This window comes from Haliotis rufescens, unplaced genomic scaffold (genome assembly GCF_023055435.1).
Source record: "Haliotis rufescens isolate VD_foot unplaced genomic scaffold, xgHalRufe1.0.p SCAF_1, whole genome shotgun sequence".
In the NCBI taxonomy this organism is placed as follows: Eukaryota; Metazoa; Mollusca; class Gastropoda; order Lepetellida; family Haliotidae; genus Haliotis; species Haliotis rufescens.
Window position 1 is genome coordinate 72,985,072 of NW_025963779.1, and position 16,429 is coordinate 73,001,500.

The 16,429-nt window shown below is 42.6% G+C and overlaps 1 protein-coding gene across 1 annotated transcript; it reads left to right on the forward strand.

The window, feature by feature from the left end:
* Positions 1-1,445: 1,445 nt before the first annotated feature.
* On the forward strand, positions 1,446-15,867 carry LOC124139801 (protocadherin Fat 3-like). The gene is made up of 12 exons (XM_046507130.2): positions 1,446-1,618; positions 5,193-5,376; positions 6,172-6,336; positions 7,094-7,240; positions 7,908-8,036; positions 8,464-8,628; positions 9,216-9,403; positions 10,514-10,970; positions 11,648-11,935; positions 12,491-12,614; positions 12,788-12,880; positions 14,013-15,867. The coding sequence occupies exons 1-12, from the start codon at positions 1,559-1,561 to the stop codon at positions 14,050-14,052; spliced, it is 2,040 nt and encodes a 679-aa protein (XP_046363086.2). The 5' UTR covers positions 1,446-1,558; the 3' UTR covers positions 14,053-15,867.
* The last annotated feature ends 562 nt before the right edge of the window (positions 15,868-16,429 follow it).

A 16,429-nucleotide genomic window follows, 5' to 3' on the forward strand; every position in this document is an offset into this window, starting at 1 on the left:
CTTATCATGAACTACTGGTAACTCGATATATCGACACTGGTTTCGATAACCTCAGTGACGGTTGCCACCGGTGGGTGAAACCGGTGGCGAACACCTGGTGATTCATAAACAAATGCTCACGATATAGTCGGAACTGTAAAATGGGCTCTGCTTTTAGAAGAGATTTCTTATGATTATCGAAAAAAAATAATTTTCGCTTTCATATGCCTTTCATGTAGTAATATTAACTTACACTTCTTCACACTTCATATATATAAACTTCAGATTTTAGACAATTCCAATACACGCCCTTCAGAGCTAGCACTTCGGTACACCTACATTTGCCCCTGGATCCTTCCCCTGTCAAATTACTCGCCCTTGATTTTCATTAACGTCGACATAAGGGGAAGGTAAGGGATGTAACTCGTAATACCTGAAAACCAACGTCGACGCCAGTTTTAATGGACATGGAGACATCTTTTCCATTAAAAAGCGTAGCCAATAAAATTGGCAAATGCAAAGGAAGGGTTGGTAATGTGATATTGCGAAGACCAAGGGAAAGAATCAAGGGGTTAGTGGACATGTAGGTTTACCGATATGCTAGCCCTGGGGAAGGGGGAGGATGTTCCAATCCAATGCTGGGACGTTGACGTCAATATTTACTACATTCATAAGCAAACTTTGCAGTCACTGTGCAGTTGAGTCCCTTGGGCACGCCAGAAACCTATGATTGTGGATTTGAATCCCGGTTCGCCCCGATTATGTTTCTAGGTTTGTCAGCACCAAACCCGTGCTCGTGGGTTTCACCGAAGTGGTAAACGTCTGAGACCTGCATCACTTCGGGCTTTCCGCCCACATTAAGCTGACACGCCGCGATATAACTGGAATACTGTTAAAAGCGGCGTTAAACCCATCTCACTCATTTACTTCATTATGTTGCGTGTTTGTGACTTGTGATTGATCGTTAATGTCATGTGTACTGTGATTATGGTCGTTGATAATGGACCACTCAGCCAATGATAACGTTTGCCGGTCTTGGCCGGGTCGCCCCGACTTTTGGGCAATCCAAAGTTTAGGTTCGCAGTAGTACAAAGGGTTGTTTTCTTGAATAAGTCAATCATCATACTAGCCCACACCTGTATTTAGTCAACGTATGTACGAAATCAGACCATTCGATAAATGGATGTATTGATGATAAGTCTATGTTCCATTGTGTTGAGCAATTCCTGAAACGTGCGACCTTGAATGAACAGCATTGACACGAACGTGTTCACATGTATAACGAGGGCAAGTCAGAAAGCAGCGTATACAAACTTGTAATCACACACGATAGAGATATACACATCCCACTTTTGTCAATGTTTATTGTACATGTGCGATTGAGTATTGATTAAACATAGAATTGATTTTTTGAAAACCCTCTTCAAATATTATTTCTACATGACGTCAGTTAGTTTGCGTTTCAGGCTCTCCTAAGGCCTGTCACCATTCCTCTGTGCAATCCCCATGGTACCTTCGTACACCGATATACACCATGTAAAATTTGAAGACTGTTACATGTGACACAAGGGATCAAATCATGACACTTCTTTGGTCAGTCCTGTTACTGTTCGTCTTCTTTGTCAGTAAAACACTTGGGGTAAGTAGCTTACATATGTACGTACTGATGATTGTTTTCTATCCACTTAACATTTATGGAATGAGTGAGTGAGTTTTGTTTAACGCAATTTACCTCTATATACCAGCCATATCACGTTGGGGAAAAAACAGAGCACTGGTTAAATACATTTTACAAACGAACGCTTGGACTACTAGGCTACCCTGAAAGTCTGACAGTGTTAAAAGTACTTTAATGATGTGACGTTAAAATTCTGTATTTTGAATACCACGTACGTAAAAGCAAAATTTTCAAATTTTATATGTAACCAGCATGAGATGCTAAAAGCGTCCATACGAAATTCTAGACAATAAAGACTTCTGGTTTTTACTGGCATGCACACTTGAGTTTGCACTTCATTACCTGCCAAAATATAGGGTGGCATCCTATTGTTTTGTTTGTCTGTACATTGCTAACCTGAAATTACCTTCCGTCGTGTGTCCTGTGTGTATCGATCACAAAGGGTCAGTATGCTGATTGGCGGGAGGTACATTCATACCATTTACTCACTCTGCAGAAATTGGTCTGTAAAAACAATGTAATAACATGTTTGTTCTTTAATTTAAAAAATCTACTTCCAATAAAGTAGCCTGATCTAATAAGTCATACCTGAATCACATTTCCTAAAGAAAAAATACTTAAAGACACGTCGTTATTTATTCGAAACTCGCTACCAGTTCGTCGAAGGAGGCCTTACACAAAGAAATGGTATTTTTTTAAAGTTATACTTCAAAATAGTACAAATTATTTGTAATATGTGATTAAGTATATTTGTTTTTGAGCTTGTATATTGATCATAAACTGAATACTGCACTTGCATCTGAATGATTTTATAGAAATACCATTGTTTTTCATAGTGAGCGTGTTCACTGTTGTCATGAGAAACAAGCGAAATTGACGAGGCGCTAGTCGAGTCCACATCGGTACAGAAGGAGAAAACACGCCAATATTTGTATTTGCTTTATATTTGACATATCTTCTCAATTTATTTTAACAAATAATCTGTTTTTCTCGGGTTTTCCTGGGGGTGTGAGCCATCGGCGGTCCAGGGTTTGAATTGTCTCACTCATTCATTTCCAACCCCTTCTCTCTGCACATAATAGATACATTATACTAAATACATCATTGTGCAACTAAGTATTTCGATTTCAAAATGTGAAGATTGATTGTTTTATGCGAGTTTCGTTTGCATTTTCTTCTTAATACTGTATCCAGTTCGTTCCCTTTGGCATTTAAGAACACTTCCCTCCTTAAAGCAGTATATTTAAGACATAGCTAGGCGCAGTGGAGATGGCATGTGTAATGATACGCATGGGAACAAGAGGCGTTATCTGAAATGTGTCGTTATAATTTATGGATATTCAGATCACTAGATCATAAGAGAAGGCGCGAGTTTGTTACATGACATAATCGTGAATGTACTTTGACATTTCTCTGTAATAATCTCTTAAAATCACAGTAGTTTTAGCATTTGTTATATAGTATGGCAGGTCGTTCCATTGTTTGATGATATCCGGCAAATGGTTTTGCATGACTTATTGTCTGAATATTGCTACTGTAAGTACTCAGAGTAGATAATTATTATCCTTTTGGAATGAGATCCGAAAAAAACCATGATTGGTTGATAATCATTTTGTACAATAATATTAATTATTGAATCCTGTAATCTTTGAGCTAGTGACCTGAACCACGTTTCTATGTATATAAAAGCGACAAAACCCTTTCCATAATCATAAGACATCTCTTCCCAAAACAGATTTAATTTTTCGATTCGGACCATATGACATGAACAAGTGTTAATGTGTCACTGTCAACTAGTGGTTGAACCAGGTTTTCGCGAAATCGTGAGAGTATCCAGCCCTACCGGTGGCACTCGTCACAAAAACATGCAAAGGCAAGTCAATTGTTCAACATATCGTCAACATATATGGTACAAGTCAAAATAGGAAATTGCATCGGACATCATTTTTGTCACTGATGCGTCAAATTTAGAAATGTCCTCACCATGTCTACCATAAAACTTTTTTAAAGCTTTACTGGGCCCTTGAATGTTATTAACTTCATTAAACAACTTCTGAGCAAGAGATGTATGACGCTTGGTTCGCTTGGATTGCAAAAAGTCAAGCAAATCCTTTGACCTTTGGAGAACCCACATGGAATTAATTCTACTTTTGTAGAGAATCTCGACCTCGTGTCTTTTGATATCAAATATATCAACACGAGTATATACCACACGGTAAAAGGGGGAAACTTCCGAGGCTTGCCGAGGATTTTTGCCACTGTTATCAACGAGTGTTGATATATTTGATATCAAAAGACACGAGGGTGATATTTTATTTATCATCCAACATCATTGTAACAACTTTTTCAATTTGTAGACAGTAATTAGCAGTGTCTTCAGTGTAAAGGGTACTGCTAACAGCTTCAGTAGCAGAGCCATTAGTGATGTCATTTGTGACGTCATGGTAACCAGTGACGTCACATTGGTCTACAAATCATCGTGATGTAATTTCATTGCAGCGATATCTTCAGTTTTCTACATTTTGATTACCAGTGTAGATATCGCTTGATCTCATCCACGAGATATCTCCTGTGGGAGCCAGTTTTGGATGATAGAAAGAAAGTCCTTCCTTGATGGTATTAAGGATTATGGTTACAGGAGTTTGATGGTAAACTTGTTGAACCCAGCACTATATCTCTCTTCGAAGAGATTTTTATGGTGCTTTCGAATCCATGACAAAAGAGGAATGGACATGTCTTCAGGTTTTAGAGTCAATCAAACGTTGACAGTACCGATGCATAGTTTTGGCAGATTTCTTCCTCAGTTAACATACTGACTTTATATGTAGCATTATTTAATATGTCAGTTATACCAGGTTCCTTGATCAAACAATTCATGTAGTGATGCTTCGATTAATTGTTATGTTACTTGTGACCAATTCACGGCTGGTACAGGCCGCCTCCGTGGTCTTGTGGTAGAGCGTCCGCCCGGAGAGCGGAAGGTCCGGGGTTCGATCCCCGGCCGCGTCATACCAAAAGACGTTAAAAGAAGGTACTTGCTGTTACCCTGTCTGGCGCTCGGCATTAAGGAGCTAAAACAAAGACAGGTCGGCTCGGGGTATTCATGTTAAACTGCGGCATGGTATCTCAGTGAGCTAGCACTATAAATCGGCATCAGTCCGGACTAGTACAAGCAGCCACACACACACACACACACACACACACACACACACACACGTGCATGCACGTCGCTATATAAGTGCAATAATCTTGGACGCGATGTTAAACCCAATTTCACCTCACCTCACCTCACCACGGCTGGTACCGCTAATGATGCCACAGAACGTATTTATGCAACGGAATGACACATATCCTAAACAATAGATATTTATCAGTTGTATTCCTAAATTCGAATCCCAGATACTTACGATCCCTGGTTTATCTGCACCATTCCCGTGCTTGTAGGTTTCAGCTGCCACCTGCGTCGCCTGGGTGAAAACATGGTTGTACAATTGAAATCTAATTCACTCACTCTGAATGTATTGCCGTTATACAGGCTGCTCCCGTGATAGGCGGCACCCCAATTGTCTGCAACATCGATGAAGGCACCCAGGTTGAAACCAAACTCGTGTGCATCAACTGTACCAGCGACCTGAACGTCGCGGTCAGTGGCATCAGCATCTCCCCATCCTCGCCATGTGGAACATGCTTCAACGTCTACCAAGTAAATCCAGATGAAGGTATCCTATCCTGACCTTTTTTAGCATTTTGTATTTGCCTTGTAAAGTGACAAAGCGACTGAAGCCACTTTGTGAGAAAAGGAACACATTCAACGTTGTGTTGCGATAACTTGGTCAAAATTGAAGATTGCATTGATCGATAAGGGAACATATTCATCTGCAATAACTGCATTATCAGACTTTGAAGTTTTATTATATGAACTATTATATTTCAAGACGTTTCGATAATCGAATTAATATGAGAGTCAAAATCGGAACTAGAGCTAGAATGGCTATCAGATTCACCTGGTGAATGGCCAAGGTCTGAATCTGACGCTTTTCTTACACGCTTGTGGTTCATACTGTGGAACCGAAAGGGTTACTTGGCAAATTGGCGATTGAGGCCATGATGAAGAAGGGTTTGTTTGGAAGACCTTTGCGAGATTTCATCTACTTTGTAAATGACCTACTTCCGGTTATCATGATAAAGATACCAATATAACATCTACTACTTTTTATCAAGTGAAATTGAGGATTTGCCTTCATCAACTAAGCTTACGCGTTCTTTTTGATGACAACTCTGCCTATTATTGTTCACCACCAGTATGGCGCTGTAATGTCATATAGAATGTCAACGTCTCAATTCAGTGTGCACAGTAACAACCCGTTCGTTCAAACCGTGTTACTCCCGAAACATCACCTTTCGGATGAATACATATTTAATATAGTCGATGCCAATAATATGTCGATCAAAACGCCGAGTTATTCAGGACAGTTAATCCGGATTACCGAGGGTGAACTGCCTGCATGTTTCAGGATACTGCGTGTACTACCTGGCGAGTCAGGGGACGCTGTCTTACCGCAGGACTCCGGCCTACAACATGGAGGTGGAGTGTAAAGACGGAGCTGGAGAGTCCTCCTCTGCTGTGGTGGAGATCAGGGTCAGAACCAACGAGGCACCCACCTTCACTCTCACCACAGGTAGCATGAATATAACACTATTGATAATACTAATAATACTATTACTAATAACAATACTAATATATGATGTAATAAAGTAAAAGCCACAAATACTTACGCTGCATCCGTCCTTTCGTATTCTGTTGGTGATATTTATTGGACGAAATAAGAAATTCAGGATATTGACACCCACACACGAAGAATTATGCCAAACAATATATTCCACCATCCTCGCTCTTCCCTTAATCGCTTATGTCTACCAATCATAATGGGAGGGCGTGGTTTGATTAACATGGCGGCTCTTCATGAGAATTGTATTGTGCACTTTTGCACACATTGATTTGTTTGATGATCCTCTTGTCAAGGCATTGCACAGTTTTCTAAAACCAGCCAAGGACTTGGGACATAATCTCAATGTCAATGTTGATTTTGTTGATGGTTCTGCACTGCTGGACGGTACGGACGGTTCAATTTGAATGGAACTGCTATCCCTATGGTGTTTCTATTTACCAGTGAATACACAATCATCTAAGTTCTGTTAAGCACGCAATGAGCTGTTTTCGAAATTGGCCTTTATGTTATGCGAAGTTGTGCTGCTCTGGTACCGGAATATGCCGAGTGTCTCCGAGTGACTTATACGTATGTTCGAGGGTGATTCATGTCTACTTGATAAAGGTCGGAAACGTACAATTGAATCTGCTTTTTGTAGAGATGTTTTATTATTATGGCAATGTTTTTGTTGCTCTTTCATTATGTATCATGAAACTGTTCTATCTAGACCAGTGCAAACAGAACCCGTTCCCAACAAACACGGTGACGGGCGAGGTGATTTTCGATGGCGGGTCCGCCGTCGACCCCAACAACGACACTCTCTACTACAGCATGTCCACAACTCCCGTTACAGACAACTTTGAAATAGGAATCAGTGAGTACACAGGATGTGGCGTCCATCAAGCATTGCTTTACATCATAGATGGTACGCTGAGTACACGCATTCCGAACCAAAGTTATCACGAGTAATCAACGTCCATCTAACATTGAGCATTCAGCGGCATGTGCTATAGCGTATGGACATCCATTTTCTGAGAATTGTTTTTAAAATGTACTCTAAGTATGAAAAGCACTGATATAATGTGTTACGTTGGTCTGAAAAATAGAAGCTTGTTAGATTGGGCCTTGCTCCCTGTGGTTGTCTGCCTATTGTTCAGATGTAATGTTGGTACATGTTGACATCATTAACGTATCGTTATTGAAATGTGACGTCATATCACCCAAATAACCAATCAGTAAATATAGGGCAGCTATAATTACAATCGATCTTATATCCTAACAAGTAATAATTCTAAATAATTCATGGACAGGTGAGAGTATTATTTCACGCCGCTTTTGGCAATATTTCATCAATGTCACGGCAAGGGACACCAGGAATGGACTTCACACATTGTACCCATGTAGGGAATCGAACCCGGGTTTTCGGTGCGTCGAACTGACGCTTTGACCACTGGGCTACCCCACCGCCCCTCACATACACAGGTATAATTTATTAAAGCATATTGGTTTAACGATCTTACCGTAGGCGGCTGTCATTTCAGGTGATGGAATCATCAGGGCTAAGAACCCGCTGGTGTTTGAGTGTAACCCGTCTGTGACCTTCAGCATCAAAGTGCAAGATGAGAAGAATCCGGCTGTAGGGCCGCTGACTGTTACGTGTGCCTTCACCGGTACGTAGTTCGAGACCAGGGCTGTGGTTCAATGTTAGCTATGTACACGTTCTTATGATGCGTAACATGGGCATTTCTCTGGTTCGAAACCGGCATGAAGGCCATAGAAATATAACGCATGGTGTCCTTCTGATATATCAATCTTTTCATGGGAAGTGACAGTATACTCTTCATACTATAATGTGCAGTATATTTATTGGAAAATATTGGTAAAAGGGATTTGATGACTGGGGTCTATTTTCAGTTATCGTTAAAAGACATTGACAAAAAGGATGTTGTCTTTCTGAAATGTTTTCGTAGCTGGGTAGAATTTCTTTTTATATATCCAGTAATGTTATAAGTACACTGTTCTGAACTTGTTTCCTTTTGTGTGAGGTACATTAATACATTGCCCGTGAGATACTTTGTACGTAACATGTGGTTTCAGCGTCCGTAGCGCCGACTATTTCCAACGCCAACAAGGACATAGAGGTGGTGGAGAATACCACGGGCGATGTCATCACGCTGACGGCGTCGCCAACAACACCGGCTGTCACGTTCGACTATTCCACAAACCCAGAGGAAGCCTTGTCAATGTTTAGCTTTACTGATGGTAAACATGTAAAAGATCCTCACACTACAGGATCACATTTGATTGTATCAATGATCCATAGTTGCAGTAAACGGTGTGAAAAGTAAGGTTTCCGGGAAGTTTCCTACTTTGAATCCAGAATGTTCTCGGCAAAAAATCTACCCCCTCCCAACTTGTCAAAACTTTGGAGATGCATTTTGTTCAATTAAGTGTGAAACATAAAACATATCTCAAAACTACCACGACAATTGAAGGTTGCTGAAGGTATCGAATTCATTATGTTTCCATGTTCTGTGTCCAGTAAATGATTTTATACCAGATATATAAGCCAGTTGAAGTAATAATATTCAGTGTAGTTTTAATATCTCTTGACGCCGAGGTGCCTGGGCAAGTGTTTTCTAGAGAAGACCATTTGTCACAAGTGTTTTCTTCTAAAATTGGTTTTCGATGTGCCCTGTATACACTCCCCGTGTAGTAAACCATTGTACAAGTCCCAGCATCACTGATTGTATAGTTTTCCCTGGACATGTGCCTAGATGCAACCCTGTGTATTCAGTAACAATACATGCTGTAGCATCGTCATCATCATTAACATGGGATTGTTCCAGGTACTATAAAGGTGGCGTACCCACTTGATTATGAAAATGTGAATCTCAAATCGATCAATATAACGGTGCTGCCAGAGAACGGCTACTGCAACCCCATACCGCACTACATCCACGTGGTGGTGACCGACGACAACGACGGCCCCAGTCTCACCCCGAAACAGCTGTCCAAGGAGCTGTACGAGGGATTTGTAAGATGTTCCTTATTACGAAAGCTTTATTAGTAATATTATAATCCGCAAGTTCCAAACGCTTTGATTCTAAACACCTACATATAGCTACAAAAGAACAGGACACACCTTGAATTGTTTTCGATATAAATGTTTTCTAGTGATACTTGATATACTGACAGTCTACCACAAAGCATTGCGCGTTCCCAAATAATTCCTGCAAGCGTTTCTCACAAGCATGCTATATTAGGAGCGTTTACTGGCTTCGTTGGTCCCGTTGATAACAGAACAACGCAGTACAGTACACAAACATACAAAACTCCCAGATAGATATCTACAGCTTGCCACACACGTCCCGCTGTACGTGTAGATACAGAACGCATATGATATCTTTTCTTTCAAATAGGGGGAACGGGTGGCACAGTGGTCTAAAGCGCCGCCATTCGCTGTGCAGATTTGCTTTCCATGGACACGCCAGAAACCTATTGATCGCGGCATCGAATCCTTGTTCGCTTCGAGTATGATTCTAGTTTTGTCGGCGCCACGCCGTACTCGTGGGCCTCACCAAAGTGGTAAACGTCTGAGACCTGCACCACTTCGGGCTTTCCCCACATTAAGCTGAAACGCCGTGATATAACTGAAAAACTGTTCAAAGCGGCGTTAAACCCAACTCGCTCACTCACTACTTTGAAATAAACACCTTCTGAGTGAGTGAGTGAGTGAGATTGGTTTAAAGCCGCTTTTAACAGTATTCCAGTTATATCACGGCGTGTCAGCTTAATGTGTGAGGAAAGCCGACGCGATGCAGGTCTCAGACGTTTACCACTTCGGTGAAACCCACGAGTACGGGTATGGTGCTGACAAACCTAGAAACATAATCGGGGCGAACCGGGATTCGAACCCACAATCATAGGTTCCTGGCGTGCCCAAGGGACGCAACTCTGCACAGCGAATCGCGGCGCCTTAGACGACTGGGCCACCCGTGCCCCCAAACACCTTCTGGGACATAGATCACTTTTGATATCGCATTATACATTTGACATTCTAATGAACTTAACACACTAACCTGGGCCTATCCCTCGTGCTGTGTTTGCATGATTGTACATTATTTGCACTTATCCTGTGATGCAGATAACGTTCTCTCCGGGGTTCACAGTAGTAGATGAAGATGCTGTCGACACCCACTATTACAGCATCATTGGTGGCAACAATAGGAACTACTTCACCATAGATCAGTCCACAGGCGTCATCAGCTCCACCATCGAGTACGACATCGACACAGGAGCACCTAGGAGTATGAAGGACACCGTTAACCTGACCATCCAGGTCAATGACACCAAGGGTCATGCTGTGGACACCGCTGACTTGTACATCACTATCAAGGACACCAACGACAATGCCCCTGTCTTCACAGAGACATCGCTGACGGTGGACGTGACGGAGTGTGACCGGATCGGGACGCTGCTGGCGACTCTAGTGGCTGAGGATACGTTTGACTCCGACTACAACAACAACAATGTTGTGTACATAGAAGCTACCTCCAACGGCAACGTGGCTGCCACAGAGGACGGGAGTGTTTACCTGAAAAGTGAGTGATTATGAGTGTGTAAAGATGGGTTAAAAGTATGCCAGTTATGTTATTCGGGAATAATAAGGTTATCAGCCAATCTCCATCCCGATTGCGTATTGTGTTGTTGAAATGTTCAGTAAATTAATGGTTACAGTTGATATGTCAGTGTGTCTGTTCTCACAGGTGTGATTGAGAGACAGGGTGATTGGTTGATTTCTGAGTGGTTTTGGAGAGTGAGTGAGTATGGTTTTACGCCGCTTTTAGCAATATTCCAGCAATATCACGGTGGGGGGGCACCAGAAATAGGTTTCACACATTGTACCCCTGTGGGGAATCGAAAACGGGTTTTCGGCGCGACAAGCGAGCGCTTTAAACACTAGGCTACCCGACTGCCCAGCTGTGGAGAGATTTCCTGTGCGCTGTAGAGTGAGTGGTTGCAGATATACCTCCCCCCTCTCCCTCTCCGTCTCCCTCTCCCTCAATTTCTGTCTCGCTCTCTCTCTCTGTGACCCCTCTCTCTATCTCTGTTTCGCTGTCTTTCACTCTCTCTCTCCCTCTCTCTCTCCTCTCTCTCTTTTCCCTCACTGTGTCCTCTCTCTCTCTGTCTCTCTATCTGTGTGTCTCTCTCCGTCTCTCCCTCTCCCTCACTCACAAACTCCAATACTAGGTACCTTTATTTACGTTTTTCTCTGAAGGCGCCATAGCAGCTGGACAGACGAGCATACTGACCGTGAATGCTAAGGACCGAGGGACATACCCCAAACAACAGACGAGTGTTATCCCTGCGACTGTGACGGTGAGGTCTACAGCATGCGTCGTCACAACCGTCAACACTGTTATTGTCAACGCAGGAGGCGGGACTGGGACTGGGACTGGGACTGGGACTGGGACTGGGACAAACACCAACAACGCCGGCACAGGGAATGCGGCAACGTCGACATCAACTACAACTACTACTTCACCACTTGTTGACGTAAACCTAGGTACTCATATGTATCAGTTATAATTCCCGATATCAGATGCAGTGCTAATTTCGTAATAGTCTTTCCCCCAACACTTCAAGGGTTATACCTTTTAATCACCAACACCATGTCGTTGTCCTTCCATCTTCTGGACAAACGGTTAACGTTATTGTGACCTTGACCTTCAATCACGACAACGGGTGATATTGGAAATTGCATGACAGGCTTTTCTGTTGGCGTCATCAATGAAACATTGTAAAATGAATGTGCATTCTTGAAGTAGTAGGGATGGTAGGGTTTCAAAGCTTTCGCTAGTCAAGCCAAAGAACCTGGTTAAATTCCCCAACTGGGTATAATGTGGGAAGCCCATTCCTGGTGTCAACCGCAGTGATGGTATTGGATCACAACCAAAGCAGATTTATCATTTCTACCATGATCAGCGAATCCTGGCACGCATAAGGGAGGCAACTCTTCAAAACAAATTGCATCACGTTAGATCACCTAAATGTTCTCAATGTGTATATTTGACATTGAACAAAGTACGTGTTAACATTGTAACACCATGGACTGTTTCAGGAACGTGTGATGGTTTCTTCTGCGATACAGCAAATGTAATGGCTCTTATATTCGGAGGCCTTGGTGCTATTGGTTTACTGGCAGGACTCGCTTACTGCTTGAGTAAATATTGCAAGAACAAGACGTAAGTAGTTTGGGGAGGAGTTGGAAATATGCTAAATCAGACTGAGTAATGGTCGTCCAATACTTAAAACCAATACAGATACATATATGTCAACTCCATTCCCCAGTTCAGACCAATGCTAAACAATTCACCGTGTTCACCTTCTCACAGATCTGTGCTATACTGTATTGCAGATCACCAGAAGCAAAGGAAAAGGCGAAGGACAAAGCTGAGGAAAAGGCAAGAAAGAAAGCAGAGAAAAAAGCGAAAAAGCAAAAGAAATCAAGGTACAATTTGTCTTCTCAAGCATGCTCGTTATCAAGAAATGGTCTGGAAAGGTGGTATAATTCAGGGAGTGAGTGAGTATGGTTTTACGCCGCTTTTAACAATGTTCCCGCAATATCACGGCGGGGTACACCAGAAAAGGGCTTCACACATTGTACCCATGTCGGGAATCGAACCCGGGTCTTCGGCGTGACAAGGAAAGGCTTTAACCACTAGGCTACTCGACCGCCCCCGGTATCATCCCGACAAATGACGTTGTTTTAATGTTACCGCATTTTGCATTTTGCCAGCAGTGGACAATAAGTTAAGGAAACACGTTCTATCCTTTACATATATATCGTCGATTAGATTGTTTGTATTTACGGCAAGAATTTTTTTCTATACAAATGTTTTCTAGAGATAATTGCTATACTGAATGTCTACCACAATGCATTGCGATTTTTATAAAAATAATTCCTCCAAGTGTTTCATTCATGTCTGCTAGACTGTTGCTGAATAGCTTTCGTTGGTGTCGTTGTTCGTGTTGATAACAGAACAAATACAGTACAGATTTTAGGACACAGCACTTCGGGCTTTCCTTCCACATCAAGCTGACACGCCGTGATATAAATGGAATATCGTTCAAAGCGGCGTTTGGAGATGCATGCACTTATATAACCATGAATGACACAATGTCACCGGTTGGAATGTGTTCAAAAGGGCCATTGACGTCGCATTGTGATTGTCTGTGGGTCCATTTAAATATTTCGATGAAAATTTTGTTTGTTGACATGATTGTACCAATCTTAAATACTAGTAGTTTTGAAGGACTTAAAAAACATACATATAATCACCAGCCTCAGTTAATAATTTACACAGGTATGCTTTAGTCAGTATATTTATGACTTTACAGGAAGGTTTGCCTGTGATAAGAGAGTCATTAAAATGTCAGAGATTGTTAGCCTTTGACACAAAGTCGACAATGAACCAATGACACCTTACTGATGGAAAGAATAGATGCTCAGAATATAATCACAACATCACTGCAAATATTGAAAGAAATATCGATATAGTACTTTTAACAATCTCAATGATATTGTTACAGTTACAATACCGCCAATAATCACCCCAAATATTTACTGTTTTTATTTTCAGTCCTGATGCATTCGACTTTTGGAGTAGCGGCGTTGTGTAACCCGTTCTGCTGAATATTTATTGTGAAGTGGACAATTAGCACGACATGCTCTGCACATTGTATATACGTGGTAGTGATGGATTCACAGGGTACACAACGAGCACCACTCTGTGCATCTGAGTGATTAGGATAGACTAGTTTCACAACGCAGTGCGATGTTTGCATGAAGGATAGGCTAGTGACTCACCACTCACCATAACTGTGCAGTGTGCGCGGTAGTGAAGTATAGACTGGTTGCACAACACTCGCCGCACCGTGCAATGTGCGTGGTAGTCAAGTATAAACTGCTTGCACAACACTCTCAACACCTTGCAATGTGCGTGGTAGTGAAGTATGGACTGCTTGCACAACACACTCCACACCGTGCAATGTGCGTGGTAGTGAAGTATGGACTGGTTGCACAACACTCTCCACACCGTGCAATGTGCGTGGTAGTGAAGTATGGACTGGTTGCACAACACTCGCCACTCCGTGCAATGTGCGCGGTAGTGAAGTATGGACTGGTTGCAAAACACTCTCCACACCGTGGAGAGTGTTGGTTGGGAAAGTATGGACTGGTTGCACAACACTCACCACACCATGCAATGTGTGTGGTAGTAAAGTATGGACTGGTTGCACAACGCTCTCCACACCGTGCAATGTGCACGGTAGTGAAGTATGGACTGGTTGCACAACACTCGCCACACCGTGCAATGTGCGCAGTAGTGAAGTATGGACTAGTTGCACAACACTCGCCACACCGTGCAATGTGCGCGGTAGTGAAGTATGGACTTGTTGCACAAGACTCTCCACACCGTGCGATGTGCACGGCAGTGAAGTATGGACTGGTTGCACAACACTCTCCACACCGTGCAATGTGCGCGGTAGTGAAGTATGGACTAGTTGCACAACACTCTTCACACCGTGTAATGCGTGTGGTAGTAAAGTATAGACTGGTTGCACAACACTCTCCACACCGTGCAATGTGCACGGCAGTGAAGTATAGACTGTTTGCTTAACACTCTCCACACCGTGCAATGTGCACGGTAGTGAAGTAGGGACTGCTTGCACAACACACTCCACACCGTGCGAGGTGCGCGGTAGTGAAGTATAGACTGGTTGCACAACACTCGCCACACCGTGCGATGTGCACGGTAGTGGAGTATGGACTGGTTGCACAACACTCGCCACTCCGTGCAATGTGCGTGGTTGTAAAGTATAGACTGGTTGCACAACACTCACCACGCTGTGCAATGTCCGCGGTAGTGAAGTATAGACTGGTTACTCTGCGCGGTAGTGAAGTATGGACTGTTTACTTTGCGTGGTAGTGAAGTATAGACTGGTTACTCTGCGCGGTAGTGAAGTATGAACTGCTTACTCTGCGCGGTAGTGAAGTATGGACTGCTTACTCTGCGCGGTAGTGAAGTATAGACTGCTTACTCACCATGCCGTGCAATGTGCGTGGTAGTGAAGTATGGACTGCTTACTCTGCGCGGTAGTGGTGTATGGACTGCTTACTCTGCGCGGTAGTGGTGTATGGACTGCTTACTCTGCGCGGTAGTGGAGTATGGACTGTTTACTCACAAAGCCGTGCAATGTGCGTGGTAGGGAAGTTCCACAGTAGTCACCATGCCAAGCTATATGTCAACTCTAGTGCACGCTACTATTGATACACGTAAAAACACCTCAGTGCAAATGTCCACAACTTCATACAATGTCACTAAAAGCAACTTTACGTACATGTATGCATAGGCTAAATGCATGCTGATATGTCTGTCACTGTGTTTTGATAAATACAACAAATAGTCTGAAATAAAGATGTGTCTTGATGATCTAGTCAACATCGTTGCTTTGTAATACCACACCTGCAATTAACAAATGACTGAGTTAGCTAATGTACTACTCAAAAACAACAGCTGATTTTTTCATATGACTCTATTTAATCTATCATGCCATGACAGATTAACTATAGTCATATCAACAATCGGATGTTTGTATGATTGACTTCCTTCGAGTAGAATATTATCCCACTGTCCACACGGGACATACAGGCATCCCGTCCGCCTTCAGGTTCGATTGTAGGTGTCCTTTCCTAACTACTTTCGGAAGGATAGGTTTATATTGAAAGTCGCTACACATTATCGCCAATCATATTCTCTCTCTCCCTCTCCATCTCTCTATCTCTCTCTCTCTCTCTCTCTCTCTCTCTCTCTCTCTCTCTCTCTCTCTCTCTCTCTCTCTCTCTCTCTCTCGCGATGTATCTATATTAATCTGATTATCTCCCCTTCTCTATCGTCCCCAGCTCTTTCTCAGTATCTTCGTGCCCACCATTAATAACAATCTGATCGTGAAATGTATCTCACATGTGTAACTAGTCTCTCACACAGACCCTGAAACA

Excerpts from the sequence above, each read along its gene's own strand:
- LOC124139801 (XM_046507130.2), top strand. The coding sequence starts at position 1,559 with ATGACACTTCTTTGGTCAGTCCTGTTACTGTTCGTCTTCTTTGTCAGT. Across the intron at positions 5,377-6,171 it reads CCAAGTAAATCCAGATGAAG|GATACTGCGTGTACTACCTG; the intron begins GTATCCTATCCT and ends TGCATGTTTCAG. Across the intron at positions 12,615-12,787 it reads AAATATTGCAAGAACAAGAC|ATCACCAGAAGCAAAGGAAA; the intron begins GTAAGTAGTTTG and ends ACTGTATTGCAG.